This window comes from Callithrix jacchus, chromosome 2 (assembly GCF_049354715.1).
Source record: "Callithrix jacchus isolate 240 chromosome 2, calJac240_pri, whole genome shotgun sequence".
NCBI classification, from domain to species: Eukaryota; Metazoa; Chordata; class Mammalia; order Primates; family Cebidae; genus Callithrix; species Callithrix jacchus.
The window spans coordinates 93,915,609-93,934,458 of NC_133503.1; the positions used below are offsets into that span (position 1 = coordinate 93,915,609).

Sequence of the window (18,850 nt, forward strand, 5' to 3'; positions counted from 1 at the left end):
TCCACTTGCAGTTGAGCAAACCTGGTCAAGACTATGGAGAATTAGTTACTATATAGTGGCTGAAGCGGTGGGCCAAGAACATTTGGAAGAGGTGTCTAATATAGCGCAAGATAAATGATGATAACGTTTAATTTTAAAATGTTTTTCCTATTAGTTTATGTTGTTTGTTTTGGCCTCTACCTTTCATACTAGAAGTTCTCCTCAAATGTTTGGTGATGTTTGTCTTTCTGCTCATGTGTAAGGCCCTAAACATCTGAGTGAAAGCTCTGCATGCATGAGAGGAAGATTTTCAATGAGGGGCTTTAGTGGAGGAAGATATGGATGGTCCACATCAATGGGCAAGCTTAAAACATCACTGTAGGTCTCTCTTGGATAATATCCCTAGGGAAGAATATGCTAGAGTCTCCTGCTTGTGGACAGGGTAGAGTATAAGCCTGGCTACTAACAGTCTAGGAGCTGAGAGAGAAAGTAGGCTGAGGTCCCACTAAGAAGGTACTTAGAATAATTTCTCTTAGTTCAGCATGTGAATGAGAGACAACTGCTAAGTTTATGCTATGGTGAAGGGGATCTGGCTAGTTCAGGCTCTTAGTTCAGGGGTGAATGAGAGACAATCGCTAAGGGGATTTGAGAGTCCATCTGCTTTGATATATATGACAATTTGATAACTGATAATTTTATTCATAGTTCCATTAGTACCTCTACATCCTAAAGTCTTTCCGGGTTCTGTGGTGCAAATCCACATGCTGTCATCATTCCACTGCTAACTTAAATCTCAGGTTTCTCAGGTTTGCTCAGTCATATACTACTCATTCACAAGCTTTCCAGCTTCAAACATTTTGTAGCTATTATCACCTGTCTGATTCTATTTGTCCATTTGGGTCTATGCCATTTAACACAAATTTTTTCCTGTCAGTTTATCATGGTTTGAAAGAGCACAAATATGAAGAAGTGTTTAATAATGTACATTTAACCAGAAGTTTCTGCTTTATTGCTTTATAAAATATCCAAAAGTTTAGAAGCTAATATCCCTTATTGTGCATTACCCATGAATAAACATTCTGAGAGATGGACAATAGAGACATTAAAGAACTCACTGTCCCTCTTGGCCATTTTGCTACTGACTCCTTGCTGTTTCTCAAACATCCCAAGCATGCCCCTGCCTCTGGGCCCTGCCATCTGCTACTTGTTATGTGGTTTTACTTTTGTAGGTAAGGCACAAGTTCCCATGATGCCTTCCTTACCTCCTTCAGGTTTTCGTTCAAAGGTTATTTCATCAGAGATGCCTCCTCCTACCTATTCTATATATATCAGCAACAGCCAAACTCCTCTCCCCCAACCTTACTACTCCTTGTCTCTTTTACCTAGCTTTACTTTTCTCCATAGCACTTATCACCTCCTGACATATCATACATTTATTGTTTCACCCCACATTAATTTATGTTCCAACAGAATCTAGTTTGTTCCCTGCTCTATCCTAGTACCTAGAACAATGCCTGGCATGTAGCTAATGCTCAGTAAGTACTTTCTGCAGGAAAGAAAGTGGAAGTGGGAGATGAGAGAATGGAAGGGGAGGAAGGATGGTAGGTTGTTTGGGCATTGTATGTGAAAGAATATAATGAGAGATAAAACACTTTTGACTGTTTCTTGAAGATAAAATACGGTGTCTGGCCCAGAGGTTTCCCTCATTTTGGCATATACTAACCACTTAACCTTCCCATAATTTGTTTCGCAAAAACAAAGCGAAAAGAAAAAGGGTGGACTGGTAGGGGAGCACTACTAGGCACTCTTACTTATATCATTCCATGAAGACAGGGACTAATTGGGGGGCACAGTAGGCACTTAATAAACATTTGTCAAATGATTAAGACCTAGGACCTCCTGAAATGCTATACTTTGCATAACCTTTCTTTAGGACGTTTGCATATCCTTGAGCTGATAGAAATCCCAATAATCACAGATTAAATTTCCTGTTATCTTAACACAATGCGGAGCTTGGAGACAGATTAATTTTATTTAGAAAAAAATAAAATAACTTTTCTTATATCTCAGGGTTCTTGAGGTAAAATTCATACATGCTGCAAATCTATGGAAGTGATTCAAAGAGAACATTTGAGGAAGGAGAACTAGAAATGTAAGGAAAACCTTAGTCTACCTGAAAAAGTAACCTTACTCACTGGAAGGCCAAATAAAATATGGGCCAATTATGAGAAACCAGAATATGTGAGTGTTAGGACTTGAGAAAATATTAGTTTAACTTTGCTTGAGGATAAAACAGAAAAGTTGAGCCCCAAGGGTTTTTCTATTCAAAATCAATTAGGTATTTGCTGAAATTGTTTTTCATCATATGGGCAAGAAAGAACAGGAGGCAAGGCTTAAAGCCATTTGTATAAAAAAGATTTTACAGCCGGGCGCCGTGGCTAACGCCTATAATCCTAGCACTTTGGGAGGCCGAGGCGGGCAGATCACGAGGTCGAGAGATCGAGACCATCCTGGCCAACATGGTGAAACCCTGTCTCTACTAAAAATACAAAAATTAACTGGGCATGGTGGTGCGCACCTGTAGTCCCAGCTACATGGGAGGCTGAGGCAGGAGAATTGGTTGAACCTGGGAGGCAGAGGTTGCAGTGAGCAGCGACTGCACCACTGCACTCCAGCCTGGTGCTGGTAACAGAGCGAGACTCTGTCTCAAAAAAAAAAAAAAGATTTTACATTTTCTCAATATACATTTTTTTTTTTTTTTTGAGATGGAGTTTTACTCTTGTTGCCCAGGCTGGAGCACAATGGCATGATCTCAGCTGACTGCGACCTCTGCCTCCTGGGTTCAAACGAATCTCCTGCCTCAGCCTCCTGAGTAGCTGGGAATATAGGCATGCACTACCACGCCTGGCCAACGTTGTAAATTTTGTATTTTTAGTAGAGACGAGGTTTCTCCATGTTGGTCAGGCTGGTCTCAAACTCCCGACCTCAGGTGATCCGCCCGCCTTGTCCTCCCAAAGTGCGGGGATTATAGGTGTGAGCCACCACGCCTGGACTCAATATACATTTTAGAAAGATTGTTACCTCCTACTCCAGATCTCACCTTGCACAATATGCTATGAGATAGACTGCTCTTCATTTGTGAAATAACTGAGTTTTAGAATAATTTGCTGAGTTTCTGAATATTAAAAACATGAGTATAAAATAAATCGACATTAACAGCTGCTTAACAGTGATAAAATATACTTTTATTTACTTTGTGGAGTCAGAGGGTTGTAAAAAAAATTATTGCTAAAGTAGATATCAGGCAAACAGAAGGGTGCTTTAGAAGTCCAGTTACCTTGGAGTTTATTTAAACTAAGAGAAAAAAGTCATAATGTTTTCATGCAATACACACTTGGTTCTTTAAATAACAATTGTGTGACAAATAGCAGAAGGAATTAAGGAATGCTGCACTTGTGATCCATACAAAACACCAACGTTTTAGGTTGTACATAATTAAAGAAATATCTGAAACACTTTTTAAAACACTGTAGTAGCCGATACATAGAGGCATGCCGTAGGTGGACACAGGAATGCAGTTTAGAAAAGAAAAAAAAAATCACATAGGAACTACTCAATTTCCTTAAAATCACTGAGCAAGAAAAGCAACATTGAACTTTCATACTGATTTTACACAACTTCTGTACAGTATCTTGACTTAAATCCAAGAGCAAAAGTTAAGATTCTCCTCCTCTATTTTTGGTAAACAACTGCATGGTAAACTTAGACGACTTTCCCCCCTGGATTTTACCTGGGAGTAGCCTTTAAAAATTTTTATTTAAAAGAGGGTAGGTTTGGCACTTTTATACTGATGTCACCAATGTTAATATTTCTTGGGATCTCAGGAAGATTCATATTCTTTACAGCTGATACAGCACGGGCTGGAGCTCCCGCTAAGCCAGCCTGTATACAGAAGCAAATAAAAGAAAAAGAAAATGTACAACTCAGGTGTAGCTCATCATAAAACACTTACAATGAAAGACAATGATAAAAGATTTTCATATAACAAGCTTAGAGACCAGATGGTAGTTTGAATTGGTATGGAATGGTTACTTTCAAATACTTATTTATAAAGAGAAAACAGTGACACATTAGAAAATACAGTGAACACATGCAATGGTAACAATGTAAAGATTTCAATACAAATTAATGTGCACTACCACACAATATTCACATGGTAAACCCTAAATCTTTACCTATATCTTGATTTAACTGAAATATAGCATGATTTACATTAGTTTCCTTAATAAAGATCTCTTGCAACGATCATGATAGATTTTCTTTTGCTTTAAAATGGCATTTATTATCAATATGTGCTGTGAAATAAAAATTGCAAGTAATAGATCATGCTTGTTTAATTTCTTTACTTAGGGATAAACCCTTAAAACAATTTAAAACAATAAAATTAGTTTTTAAAATTGTGAGGGCTCTTTTAAACTTTTCTAAGAAAGTTCTAGAACATTCAAAAAATAGGCTTTCAAGTAAAGCCTCAATCCAAAGATAGTTATGCCTACAGATGAAACTACACAAAGAGGATCATTCCAACCCTTTGATGCATTAATAAAAATATGATTAAAAATGTTTTGTCATACAGCGTAGATTCAGCAACATATACTCAGCTTACAGTGCACAAATTTAGAGAAAGAAGAGCATAAATGCAAGAGGTAGTAAATATAAATAAATGAATTCTAAAATTTCCAGTAAGTACCACTAGTACATAATATTTGGCTTTCTTGTTAGTAGGAACATTTATAATTTGTGAAATAATTTTAAAAGAAAATATGCTTAAAAATAAAAGAAAAATGCATATATATCATTTTTCTCACCTACATTAACAGCCTTCATATTTAAGGTTTAATTTATATACCAATTAGATTTCATTAATTTTTATTTAGGCTATATAATAAAACAAAGCCAACAAAGACGTTGAGTTTAGGGGCATCATTTTGTATAAAAATAGACAAGCAACAAAAATAAATCTTCCACTTTGATTAGATTATATATAAGGCAATGTCCATAAAATTAGAAACACTAGCTTTAAGGTCCCTTTTCATAAGTTTAGTTTTCTTTTCTTATGTAATCCTACCTTTGTTCATTAAAATAAAAATAATAATAAAGCTGTTACCTGAGAAAAATCTTGACTGATACAAAATAGGCCAGTGTAAACTATTTGCTAAATAAAGGATACAAACATTGTTAAGCAATGAAACAAAAACCATGGATTATCAATTCAGAATTGGAAATAATAGAAAAATTAGTAGAATAGTATTAATAGTAAGTATATTCTACACAGGCAACGATAAGGGTGATACAAATGAAGAACTACCTACCCAATTAATACTAAATAGGGCTGGAAAATTTAATTTTTATAATTTAATAGATGCTAGTCATTCTTGATGTACAACTAAAAATGTGATTGACCTCTATACTTAATACCTACCTGAGGCAATGAAGTTTTTATCCCCCCATCCCTGCTGCTCCTCCAAAAGATGTTGGATACACAACTAAATAATAATTAAGGTAGCATGTATCATATTCAAAAGGGTCTTTAATTTGATCATTTCAAGTTAAAGGTCTAGCTACCAAAATTTAAGATGTGTTATGATCAAAGAAGAATCCATTTCAAAGAGGTTTACCATCTTTTGGCTTTCTTTTACCAGGAAGTATGCTATCTGCTAAGGAAGAAAAATTTACAAAATTGCAGACGTTCTGAAGGCAGTATCATTTTTTAGATAGAAGGATTCTGTAATTTTTCTAGTTAAAAGACCAATTTGCCACTATCTTTACTTTCAAAATTTCTATAAAAAAGACAAATGATGAATTGACTATAGAAAAGTATTGACCAAATATGAGTATAAATATTTTAAAAAGCATAAATTATTAAATTATTTTATTATTGTAAGAGAAACTGTGTGTGTGTGTATCTGTGTATTTATTAGATACTATGGTTTACACCTATATTTAGTAAACATAATTTTTTAGTATTAAATGTTAGTAAAGCTCTCTTTTCCATAATATCCTGTACCATGAACAGCTAAACTAAAGCAAAAAAAAAACAACTTTTCCTGTTAACTTTCATTAGACTGAGTTTTATCTTTGGTGTCGACTGTTGGCTGCTAACGAGAATACATAAAATCAATATAGCAATTGATTTAAATAGCATATTTGTGCTTAGTAGGTAAAACCAAAGAAGTTTCTAAGTACAACAAACTACAATTCTTCTAAACATAAGCAGCAAGCCATAGACATGCAAAGGATGGGAACTATTTAGAACACGCAAATGAATTCGAAGAATCAAATTATTTCTCAAGCATGTTCAATACTTTTGTGTACTATGCCATAAATTTAAATGGTAGGAAAATTTAAAATTATAATATGCACTTTAAGTTTTAATTAAACTAACATTTTAAAAAGAAATTATATTATGCAAAATATAAAATGTGAAGAAAATATGATAAGGACAATAAGTAGATGCTTAAACTAGCTAGCAATGTTTATATATAAAAATTAAGGGCTAAAAAAAGAGTTTATGTCACTCAGTCAACACCAGAATGGCTATAAAACAAATTTCATTTTCAGACTTTCATGAAAGCAATGTCTGAAACATTTTTCATTAAAACATAAAATGTAAAGTAAATTTTCATTAGAAAATTAGTTTGCTGACACAGAGGTATGAAGCAATTTTCATCTTAGTTAAGACTTCTTTTTTCCAGTAAGATACACTCAAAGCAACAAAATAACTTTTCAATGTTAAAACTTACAGAAATTAAGTCTACCTGACTTGTTAGCAGTAGTAGTCCCCCTTATCTGCAGTTTCGCTTTCCATGGTTTCATTTATCCATGGTCAAATGTTAAATGTGGTCTGAAAATAGGTGGTACAGTACAGTATTGTGATAGAGAGGGGCTACATCCACATAATCTTTTTTTTTCTTTAAGAGACAGGGTCTCACTCTGTCCCTGAGGCTGGAGTGAGTAATGCGACCATGGCTAACTGCAGCCTTGAACTCCTGGGCTCAAGTGATCTTCTCACCTGTCTCCTGAATAGCTAGAACTACAAGTGTGTCCCAGTAGGCCCAGCTAATGTAAAAAATACACATATCTTTTTGTAGACATGGGGTCTCACTGTGTTGCCCAGACTGGCTCAAACTCCTGGCCTCAAGTGATTCTCCTGCCTTGGCCCCTTAAAGTATTGGGATTATAGGTGTGAGCCAGCATACCTGGCCTCACACAACTTGTATTACATTATATTGTTATAACTGTTCTGTATTATTATTAGTTGTTAAACTCTTACTGTACCTATTTTATAAATTAAATTTTATTGTATGTATATATGTATAGGAAAAAACATAGAATATATAAGGTTCAGTAGTATCTACAGTTTCAGGCATCCACTGGGGGTTTTAGAATGTATCCCCCACAGATAGGGGGATTACTGTAAATACATTTTTAAATGTAAAAATAAGATATCTCTGACAGAACAACATAGTTCTTAAAGATTTAAGATTATATATTTGACACATAGCAGAAATAAAAAAGAATGAAATTCTACTGGAGAAATAACTTGTTTCCATCTATGTTATACTTGAGCACCACCATGGCAGGTAAACTGCAGCGACTACACCAATAAAAACAAATATATGAATCCAAAGCTGTTAAGAGTATGAATTGGATGAAAGAATGAAGTACAGTATATAAAAGAATGATCATGTTTTCTCTCCCATGAGATTAAATAAATTAACAGAATTAAGAGAAAGAAAACAAAATGAAGTCTGCAGGTATACCAAAATGAGGCCAAACAGAAGACTTATACAGACATACTCCTGGAAATTTCAAGCACTTGAAGAATCACAAAGATAGTAATGGATGGATATGATTTGTTTTTGATTTTGTTTTTAAATTGCCAGACCCAAAAATAAACAAAATATGTGCAAGCAAAACTGAAAAAGCAGCATTCCTAAAATATATTTCAAAGACCCTGATAGCTCCCTTTTCCTCATGCAATAAACGATCAACTTTCTTGAAGGGAAAAGGAAAGTAGTAATCTTGTTATTTATTTCATCTAAGACATAAAATACCATCCTACCATCTTAAAATATATTTTTTTCAAGTTTAAAATACAGCATAATAAGATGGTAGTTGGAACAATTTGTACATATTAAAACCTTTACCCACCCTTCCTGCTGGAAGTTGCTATATGCACATTCATAATTTTACCTAACAGCAAAGTGAAAGAACACCAACATTAATAAACACAATATTAAATGGTTTCAGACTCAAAATCATTAACAAAATAATGGCAGATTTCGAAAGCATGTTTTTAAGCAAAAAAGAAAATGTCAACAGTTTAAAAAACTTCTCAATATGAGGTAGAATAACTTTTAATCTGGAGCTATATAATAAGCTTGTTCTTTGCTTTAATGGCAGTGCTTTAATACTGAAATTATAAACAGATTTAGATATGCTCATAACAATTCCCTGATGAGGAAGAGCTATGGCATTTTACAGTTTTAACAAAATTAGAATGTTCAAACATTCAAAAACTTTACAAATTACTAGTCATTTTGTACAGATTATCTTCAATTATGGCTTTAATTTCAAACATGGGATTTGCCTGCAAGAAAAAGAGAGCAGACCAATGACTTTCATGGGTTTATTATTACTAGTTTTGACCATTACAAGTGACCTCAAGGATTCTCACCATAATTTTGTAGAAGTACAAAACAAATGTGTGTATCAATGTAGAGAGGCAGAACCAACTCATGAGCTGACCCTCCAACATCTGTATCTTAGAGCCACTTTTCTTACTCTCTACTCTTTGGAAATAGAATCTTGATTTTTTTTTAAAGGCCAATTACCAGTTCTAGTCATGAAAGTTAACAGACCTATGTGATCAGTGTTTCTTTGCTGGAAAACAGCAGTTTAACGTAAGTTATATACTGTAACACAGAAAGTGGCAATAATTTTGACCAATGCTGAGAATGAGACTACTATTATTCTCTATATGAGGGACAAAAATAATATAGGTGGAGGGACCAAAAATGGTACCCCAGTTTTGTGATATAGCCCATAATCTCAAAATAAGATACTATAAAGCCACCCATGTGTTGCTACTTCTCAAACACATCCAGAGAATATAGTTAAAATTTAGTGGCTAAAAGGCAATACTCTGTGATATTATGACAATAATCAAGTCTTAGTAATGTTTTTCTAATTAGTAAGTTCATACATTTTTTTCTCTCAATAAATTACTTTTATTTTGAAATTTTCAGTCAGAGATATAAACATTTCTTTTCCTGACATGGTTTTATACAAAAGAGTTGCTTATCACTATGTACATGGAACTTTTAGAAAAGTAATTCAGACAGTTAATTTATGGTATGAAAAAATGTAGAGCAAATATAAGAAGAAAAATTAGTTTTGTAAAACTAAATGTCTATTAAAAACATTTCCAATATTTGCCAGTTCCAATACTTTTGCTTTGTAAAAATATTCAGGGTTTTTGTTCAATACTAACTAAAACATTAAGATATTTTTACTGATTTTCATTATAACATGTTTGGACGTCAGCAGGTTTGCTACAATGAAAACCCACCGTATTTTGGTCAATAAATTTAATTCAGTTTTTCAAGCATTTAAGTCAAGTTTTACAAGATTTCTAATCTTACTTTCTGTTGGCCATTGCTAATATGCACCTGCAGGTCAAAACTGTAAAAGTAATTGTTAAGACTTTGGAACTGAAAACCATTTGAGGGGAAAAAGTACTATTTAACAGTCACTATTTTAAGTCTTTGCTGCTTCCCATTTTGTATGCAAAACTCTAAAGCTTCAGCTTTTGGTTTTTAAATTCACAGCTTCCAAAACCCAGCAGGCAATTTTATGTAGGAATCCTAATTTAGAGATGGAGAAAAACAAATCTGTGAGAGTTAAATTAAGATTGGTTCTGCTATATGATGCTCAAAATAAATTTTACGTTTTTATATATAAAGTAAATTGTCATTTCTATAAATGCAATTTGTCAGTTAGATGACAATGTTTAAAATAAATTTAAACTTTCCTTTTACAATGCAGGCAGACAAAACAGAACAAACATGACATCAATGATATACTAGTAAAATACACTAAGTCCAATCAAAGATGAAGAAACTACAAGGAGAAACTAGAATGGAAAATAGGCTACAGGGACTATATGGGTTTATTAACACAAAGAATTTTTGAGTCTGGCCTAAATAATTAATTGCCTTTGACATCATTTTGCTTTCCCTTTGTTATAGTACATTTTTCTCAAAGTCAGCAATACCTTGTCTACCTGTCCTGTCTGGGAGACTGAAAGATAAAGGTCTGTAAGAGAGAAGAATGGAAAGAGCTAGAAAGATCAGGATGTTCGGGGGAAAAAAAGAGGACTGACTTTCAAAAAGTAGTGACTAAATTCAGACCCATTTATCCGTCTTAAGAATAACATGATACATAAAAGCTAACAAATCTCCCCAACCCCACCCCTCTACCTCCACCCCCAGGGAGTCCTTTTATTCTCAGGCAGGTTCCTGAGTACCTCTTACACATACCCCTCAATCCCATCAACCTCCCAGCTTAAACCCTCCTCTCCCAACATTCCAATGTTATAGTAAACCATTTTTCTATCAAAACAGAATAGATGAAAATATATTCAGGGTATATCTTTGCTTCTCTCTTTAAGGATCTGAGAGAGCTTTGCTTCTACCTGTCTAGTTATTGGGAATTAAACTGGTTCACTTTTTTTCATTACCAGAAATGTACTAACTTTAGATCAACATAATAAAAGCTTTGATTTCTGACAAAGGCTTCTAGACAAATGCATGTCATATTTAAAAAGCTCTGTCTTAACTATATCCAGACTGATTTCAAAGATAAATGATGTTCCTAAAACATTTCTTAAATGATTTTTAAAAATATCGATAACCAGTTTCTTCATCAGTCATGACATTCTTGATTTTAAACAAGTCTTTTTCTTCTGTGTTTGTTTTTGAGACAGAGTCTCGCTTTGTCACCCAGGCTAGAGTGCAGTGGCACAATCTTGGATCACCGCAACCTCCACCTCTTGGATTCAGGCAATTCTCCTGCCTCAACCTCCAGAGTAACTAAGATTGTAGGCGAGTGCCACCACTCCTGGCTAATTTTTTTGTATTTTTAGTAGAGACAGGGTTTCACCATGTTTGCCAGGCTGGTCTTGAATGCTAACCTTGGGTGATCTGCCTGCTTTGGCCTCCCAAAGTGCTGGGATTACAGGCATGAACCACCGCACCCAGCCAAACAAGTTTTTCTTTAAGTTTGTGCTTATATAGTACATTTTAATTGAAATTTAGTAAGAAGATTAGTAAATGTGTCTGGAATAAAGCTAGAAGCCTTTCAAACATACTTAAATATACGAAAGTTATTGAAAAATTAGTCAACATAATTTTCAGTACTGTTTTAAAAAGATGATCAGGACTAAATTGCCTCACTTTAACTTGAAATCTGATTTCATAACTAAAATGTTAGCAGATATTACATGTAGTAAAAATGTGTAATTTTGTGGTTTATCCCCAATCAGATTTAAAACATACTTTCTTGTAAAACACAAAAAAAGAAAAATTGATTTGGTACCAGGTAACAACTAATTATGTATGATGCAAGATTATCAGTGAATGAATAATAGAAAGTAATCACCAGTATTCTAAACTATTTTAAATAGTATTATTTCTGTGAATGGATTTTAAGTTACAGTATTCTTATAACTATTTCCATTGAAATGTAAATTCTACCTTTTACTGTTCTTTATAGAGAAGAAAAATTGTCTCATTAACAAAGTTTTATTTGACAATCAGAAAGCAAACACCCATTATGCAATCCTTTTTGTCAATATAGCACATAAATTAATCCATTTATGCCAGAGGTTGCAAATTTTTGGTGAAAAATCAATCAGACCTTGGCAATGACCTTGAGCGGTAGGATATAAATAACTCCTACAAGCTTAGTGAAATGTGTTAAGTAGTAAAATAAAAAGAAGGACCACCAGCAATGAAAAGGAGTTAAGTACTTGGAAAGTGAAAATTCCAGACAAGTGGTCAATATTTTTTATAGATGATTATACAGAGTTCACAAATTACTAGATACCCTATTCATTATACCAGTTATTAAAGAATTGCATCCCTGTTTGTCCCTTGGCATTTAAAATCTATAACCATACAGTTTTGCAAAGCAATGTCTAACAAATGACACACATTTTGTTTTAAAACTTTAAAAGCAATAGCTCAGGGTTTATAATAATCTTTTCTATACTAAATAATACATTGCAAGTCAGTTATACTAAATAAAATTATGAGTTTTTTTCCTTGTTCTAAAACAAAATTTTCTCTATTAACCTAATTTATATTTTCCACTTTCAAAAGCCAGTATTTTAAATATTGGCTATAGGACAAACAAAATATATACAGTTACTTAAGAGAGACTTAGCTTACATTACCATTATAAACTTCTCCTTTGGGAAACCAACAGGAATGGCAAATTGAGATAAAGAAAAATGCAAGACTATTTTAAATTAAAAAGAGAATGCTGGCAAATGTGTTTATAAAAAAACTTCAACTGTTTCTAGATTTCAGATTTATTCTTCATCCTGTGTTTCCTTCAATTCAAATGGACATAGAATTGAGTTAAACTGATCCTTTAAAATGCCAACAAGATAAGTTTTTCAGAACTCACCTGTTGTATATTAATGCCAGTGTATTTTTAATACCTTGATGCTTGCATAGTAATATTTACTTTAAATCAACTAAACATCTGAGCTTAACACTAATAAGTATAAATAAAATGTGTTTTTTCCAATCTGAGTTACAGCTGTAAATACCAAATGTAAGAGTATCCTCAAACAAGCTGAGTGGTGAATGAGATATCAACACTATTGATCTTGTTTTTTTTTTTTTTGAGATGAAGTTTTATCCTGTTGCCAAGGCTGGAGTGCATGATCTTGGCTCACTGCAGCCTCCAGGGTTCAAGCAATTCTCTTGCCTCAGCCTCCTGAGTAGCTGGGATTACAGGCACGCTTCATAGGCCTGGATAATTGTTTTTTTCTTTTTTTTTTTTCTAAGACAGGGTTTCACCACATTGGCCAGGCTAGTCTCAAACTCCTGACCTTAAGTGATAAAACTACTGATCTTTCTAAACCTCTGTTAGGGTAATAAACAATGAAAACAATGTGAACCTGGGTGGCTCAGCTACAGCGCCTGCTACTGATATTCAGCCTAGTGCTTAAGGAAAGAGTCACTAAAATTCTGAAGTAGGGTTTTATACAAGGCTAAAGTGCTGGTTGTTCCTTATTTATCCAATCTAAGGTTGAATCTAACAGCAGAAAGCCAAGTATAACGAACTGATCTTACAGAATGCAATAAAAATCATGAATATATATGTATCAATGTCTAAAATATGTGACTTAAGTAACTTGTCAGTGAACTTAGGGAAAGATCTAGAATTAAAATATTAAGGTACTGAATTTCTTTTTTGAATGTGAACTTAGACACGCTAGGCATTTATTTATAACTTGAAATATTACTTCCTTTTAAGAATCCCATTTCCTGTCCTTTCTCTTTTCAGAAGTAGTTTTGTAATACAAAATGTATATATTTTTAAAATATCAGCTCTAAAATTTCCTTGATAATTACTGACTAAAGTTTTACAAAGCATATATTAGATTCCATTATTCAGATAATTCTTTTAAGCAATAAGATTTGGAACTGTGCTTATTACCCAAGGCAGCTATATGTTTGTGGCTAAAAAAAGAATACAGAAAGCTGTTTGGTAGATAATAGTTACAGAATATTTAGCAAACTAATGTGTGCATATTCCACTTTTTTTTTAAAAACTGAATAAGTATAACGGCTGAACCTAAAGGGTGATACTGAAGGACAAACAGTGAAAGCTACAAATCATGCGTAAGTTGTCATCATGCTAAGAAAGAACCTTCCTTAATTATAGCATTTTCCATTCTTACCTCAGATTTTTCCAGCTTATTTTGTGCATCAATTTGTGTAACAATCTCATTCATGTTTGTCTCCAATACCATTCCCCCCATCACCATTTCTGCAAGAATATTGTGAACCTAAAGGGAAAAAAGAATATATACTCAAAGAAAATTCACTCAAAAAAGTTTTATGATTTTGCTTTTTGTTTCAAATACCACTTTGTCTATTTTAAAAGTATGAGTGGTAAAAACAACTTGGAGTATGGGTTCATAATCTACTTTCATCACTACTGTGAAGCTGTAGGCAGTTATATAACCTCCTTAAGTCTGAGCCTAATGAGCTATAAAACAAAAATAATAGTACCACCTTCATACAACTGTTGAAAGGAATAAACAAGGTAATCCAACGCAGTATTCAAAACAAAATAAATGACCAATAAATATTAACTACCATTATTATTATGTCAAGTTTAATACTAAGATATAATCTACACGTGCCTTTTATGTCAGATTCTTAGCCAACAATTATTAGGTTGTTATTTTATACTCATGGTACTTAATGGAGCAATGTAGTATGGTACTTCTAACAGGCTCTAGATTGGAAAAAAAGTAAATTTTTAAAAAATTGTGGGCACTTTAATAGTGCTTTTATTCCCAAATCCTCTACACATATAATACTCAGATTTCTTCTCATAAACACATCTTATAATTACAAAAAAATGATATCTTCTGTTGGGAAGTAAAAATATAACTTCATGTCTTTTCATAAGGTATTACTGGATCAAAATATCAACAATTCAGAGCTGAACTACATTTCACAGAAGAATCTACTCTGCTATAATTTTTTTAAAATAATGTGGTAAGGTTAGAAATGGAGACTCTAAAATGAGAAAGTATGAATACTGACGCTATCATTTATTAGTTGTAGCCCTTCAGTAACCTTATTTATGAAATAGAGACAGAAATAATATAGGCACCTCATAGGATTAACACAAGAATTAAACAATAATTCATGTAAGTGCTTACCTTAGAACAACTAAGTATTCTAAGGAAATTATTTTTTTCAACAAACTCTTTTTAGAAGTTAAATATATATTATTCAATTTAAATTTATTGTAAGATTTCACACAAATTTATTCATAACTTAAAAAATATCCTTGGAGGTCGATGGTAGCTCACACCTGTAATCCCAACACTTTGGGGGGATGAGGTAGACAGATCACTTTGAGCTTGGGAGTTCAAGACCAGGCTGAGCAATACTGCAAAACCCTGTCTTTAAAAAAAATGCAGAAAATTAGCCAGGCATAGTGCCTCACGCCTGTACTTCCAGCTACTTGGGAGGCTGATGCAGGAGGACCACCTGACCCCACGAAGTGGAGGTTGCAGTGAGTCAAAACCATACCACTGCACTCCAGCCTAGATAACAGAGTGAGATCCTGTCTCAAAAAAAAAAAAAAAAAATCATTATTTCCTATTTTTCATTTTGGAAACATGGATACCTCATGCACAAATTTTGAAGAAAAATTTATATATTAAAAAAAACACAATATAGACAAACGACTAAAAGCTCATACAGAAACTTATGTATGAGTAATAATCTCTACCACACTCTGCATCTGTTATTAGGTCCCTTTATCCAAAGCTAATCAGTTAGCTGTATCTTACGTATCCTAGAATACTTGCTGTGCACACACTTGTTATATGTGTGTATATGCATATCTAATTTTCACAAATGAGAACTTACTATATAAATTAATATTCACAGTTCTGCAAGAAAATAAAGAATTAGAGGCAGGAAGGAATGAGAAATTAAGTTAGGAAAATCACAAAAGACACTGGTGCCTAATATACATATGACAATGATAAATGAAACTGTTGGCAAGAGCAAACAAACAAAATTATAAAAATTTAAAATGGTGAATTGACATTATTATTAGACACATATTTTTATAATGGGAACTCTTACTGAGCTCTGTCAGAAAAGCAAGTTGCAAATATGAAAAACAAGAAAGCTAGAATAAATTCTGTAGTATTGTATTAGACTATGAGGTATTAAGAAGTGGTCAGTGATTTTTAAAATACGTATCAAGATCTAGAAACAGCTGTGTTTATATACATCTATTTCCCAGCTCGGTTCACTAAGAACCAGGAGCCATGTCACCCCAGTAACAATGAGCAAACACAGTGCCCAAATCATCATTTCTAAACATCATTCACCACTAAAAGAAGCCAGGGTTCCTTGGAGAAATGGCTGACTTGAAGGCTGGTGCAGAAAATATATACAATGCTCTTCACTGAAGGCCAAGAAACAATGAGCAGCTTCACAGTTATGAGCCCCTCTAGACTGTGGTTACTATATACCATCTCCAACAAAAAGGAGTCTGGACTCCTAGAAAAGAATGGCTGCCAACATGTTTGTAACAGGAAATGAAAAAAATGAGTTTGGAACATCTAGCTTGACCACAACACAAGACAGCTACCAAAGTCTATGACGGGGGTAGATCAGGTCAAATGAACTTAGAAAAGATAATCTGAAGGAGTTCCCACTGGCCAAAGATGGGAAACTTGAACAGAAAAGAAAATGATATCTGCAATTAAAACAAATCAAATAAACTAAAATTTTTATGTCATAGGATACTAAAAAACTTAAGTGATCTTTTTCGGTGGATATTAGAAAAGCAACCAGTTATGAAAATTGGTATATATAAAGAAAATTACTCTAGAATTTATCTGGCCATTCCCATATAAACTGTGCCTTTTATTTAAACCCATCTCTATCTTCAATGAATTATAATTCAATTTACTTTTAGTGTACTGAATATTATTTCTACTTTTAATTATACTTTCTCTGTTCTCCCAATATTTGTTAGTTTGATCTAATTTTATTACACTATTCTCTTCCTTTTAAATATGAGACTCTACTGTGCTTTTACTTTCCATTAATATCTCTCCCTCTTAAATGACTTTATTATTATTTATAAAACAAATATCAAGCCTTTCTAGACTACTGAGAGACCTTGTTTTCCTACTAAAAGTCTTTAATTATTCCTCATTCTTTTTTTCTTCCAATTGGATAAGACCCTCCAAACACTTGTATAATACATGTTAAACATATCCTTCAAAGTCTCTTTTCTTCTTCATGTTTTCTACCTTTCATTCATATGCTTTGAGATTATTTCCTGCATTTGATCTTCTACCTTTAATTCAAGCCTCAATTATGACCACCTTCTTCATAAAACTTTTCAGTCTGACAAACACTTTTCAAGCCCAAGAAGACTTCCAAACTCTTAAGTATTTTCAAAATCATTTTAAAATTTCAAATGAAGCCAGGTGGTGGCTCACACCTATAATCCCTATGCTTTGGGAGGCCAAGGCAGGAGGATCACTTGAGGCCAAAACTTCAAGACCAGCCTGGGCAACAAAGCAAGACCCCACCCATACCAAATAAATAAATAAATTTTTTAAAATATAAAATTTCCTAAATTTTGAAAATATAAAATTTTAAGTGTTACTCTATCTTCTCCAATAGCTCTTTTTCATGGAACATATATTCCGATTGTTCAATCTGCTCCTCATCTCTCTTGTTCAGATGGCAGTGCTTTTTTTTCTATTGGCTTACTGTGCTCAGGTCTGGGTTTCAAGATGTTATTAATGGCTAGACTCCTTCATTTGGTTAAAGTAAAAGGAGTCTCATTCTGTGCCTGTGATTTAAGACCAGGCTGTTAATATCCACAAGAGTGACCAGGTTGGAGGAAACCACTCTGCTCTTAAGTCTCCATTCTCCCAGTCTCAGGGGTAGGAAAGGCACTTGGACCTCCAATCAGATCTCTATCCTAATCACTTGTGGAGGCAAGTGGTGGGATGCAGAGAGAACAGAGTATATTAATAGCTGTAATTATCAAAGTCATACATCCTTCAACTAAGCCCTACACAGAATCTTTAGCTTTCTCATTTTGCCCTGGATTTTGATGCTTTTTTCCAATAGGGGCAACAACATGGGGCCGCACAATCAGAGCCACACTATACAGGAAATGGGCAGATAACTCAGCAGCTCCTCCCAACAAACCCACAATAAACATGTAGTTAAGTAAGAAATGAACTGAATTATTCATATTTTAGGATTTTAGGGGTAATAACTACAGCATAACAGCTGTACGTGATAAAGGGTCTGACTCCATTTTTAATGTTTCTCTGCTCACAGCCTTCAAGTCTTATTAGTCCCCCTTCCTCTACTGCCCCACATCTGGGCAAGCTGTTAAGAAAGTCTGGTGCTTCTTCCTTTACAATAGTGGAAAGTTTAGATAACCTAAGACCTGGCCCACAATGCAGAAATCCTCACCCCATCCCCACCACCTAACTACCATAAAACACAAGCCAGGTGCTATTCTCTGCTTTCTCCAGAAAGTCTCATAGGAGTAATAAACCTCTTCCTGTCCTCTTGGGGCACCTGTGGCATTGTTAGTCTCTACATCCAAACCAACTGTGAGTAGGGGAGGGTCTGTCCCACTACTTCAAGGTGACTACACTAGCCTATGTAACTGATACAGCTATTAGCACGTAAAGATTTATAAAAAGAAACTGGTAACAACCACAATAATGTTTTGACAGTGGTTTACAGGTTGGGCAGTTGGCCACATGAAAACTGTTATATTGGATAGAAAGCTAGTGATCGATCCACGTTTGTAGTGGCAAAATATTTGGTAAAACTATCATCTGTGATACTTTGAAAAGCAGATAAATGTACCCAATGAAACCTTTTTTTCCTCTCTCTGACATAGAAACTAACAATGTTTTGGATGGTGGCAGTTTTGTCACCATGAATCCCAAATGACAGCATGTGGATATGAAAAACATACTGCGTGA

General features: G+C 33.9%; 1 protein-coding gene across 8 annotated transcripts in view; it reads right to left on the minus strand.

Annotated features, from left to right (window-relative positions):
• Positions 1–3,202: 3,202 nt before the first annotated feature.
• The window catches only part of AP3S1 (adaptor related protein complex 3 subunit sigma 1), an 85,790-nt gene continuing 70,142 nt past the window's right edge, over positions 3,203–18,850 (minus strand). For 3 of the 8 annotated variants that reach the window (XM_017969733.4, XM_008991658.5, XM_002744690.7), the window contains 2 exons: positions 14,018–14,125; positions 3,203–3,921 (listed from right to left, as the gene is read on the minus strand). In XM_017969733.4, the coding sequence (XP_017825222.1) occupies positions 3,793–3,921; positions 14,018–14,125 (237 nt within the window). In that variant the 3' untranslated portion in view covers positions 3,203–3,792. Of the gene's footprint in view, positions 3,922–5,143; positions 5,192–10,315; positions 10,357–14,017; positions 14,126–18,850 lie in introns of all 8 variants that reach the window. The other 5 variants (XM_017969731.4, XM_017969730.4, XM_035291059.3 and 2 more) reach the window with 3 other exon arrangements.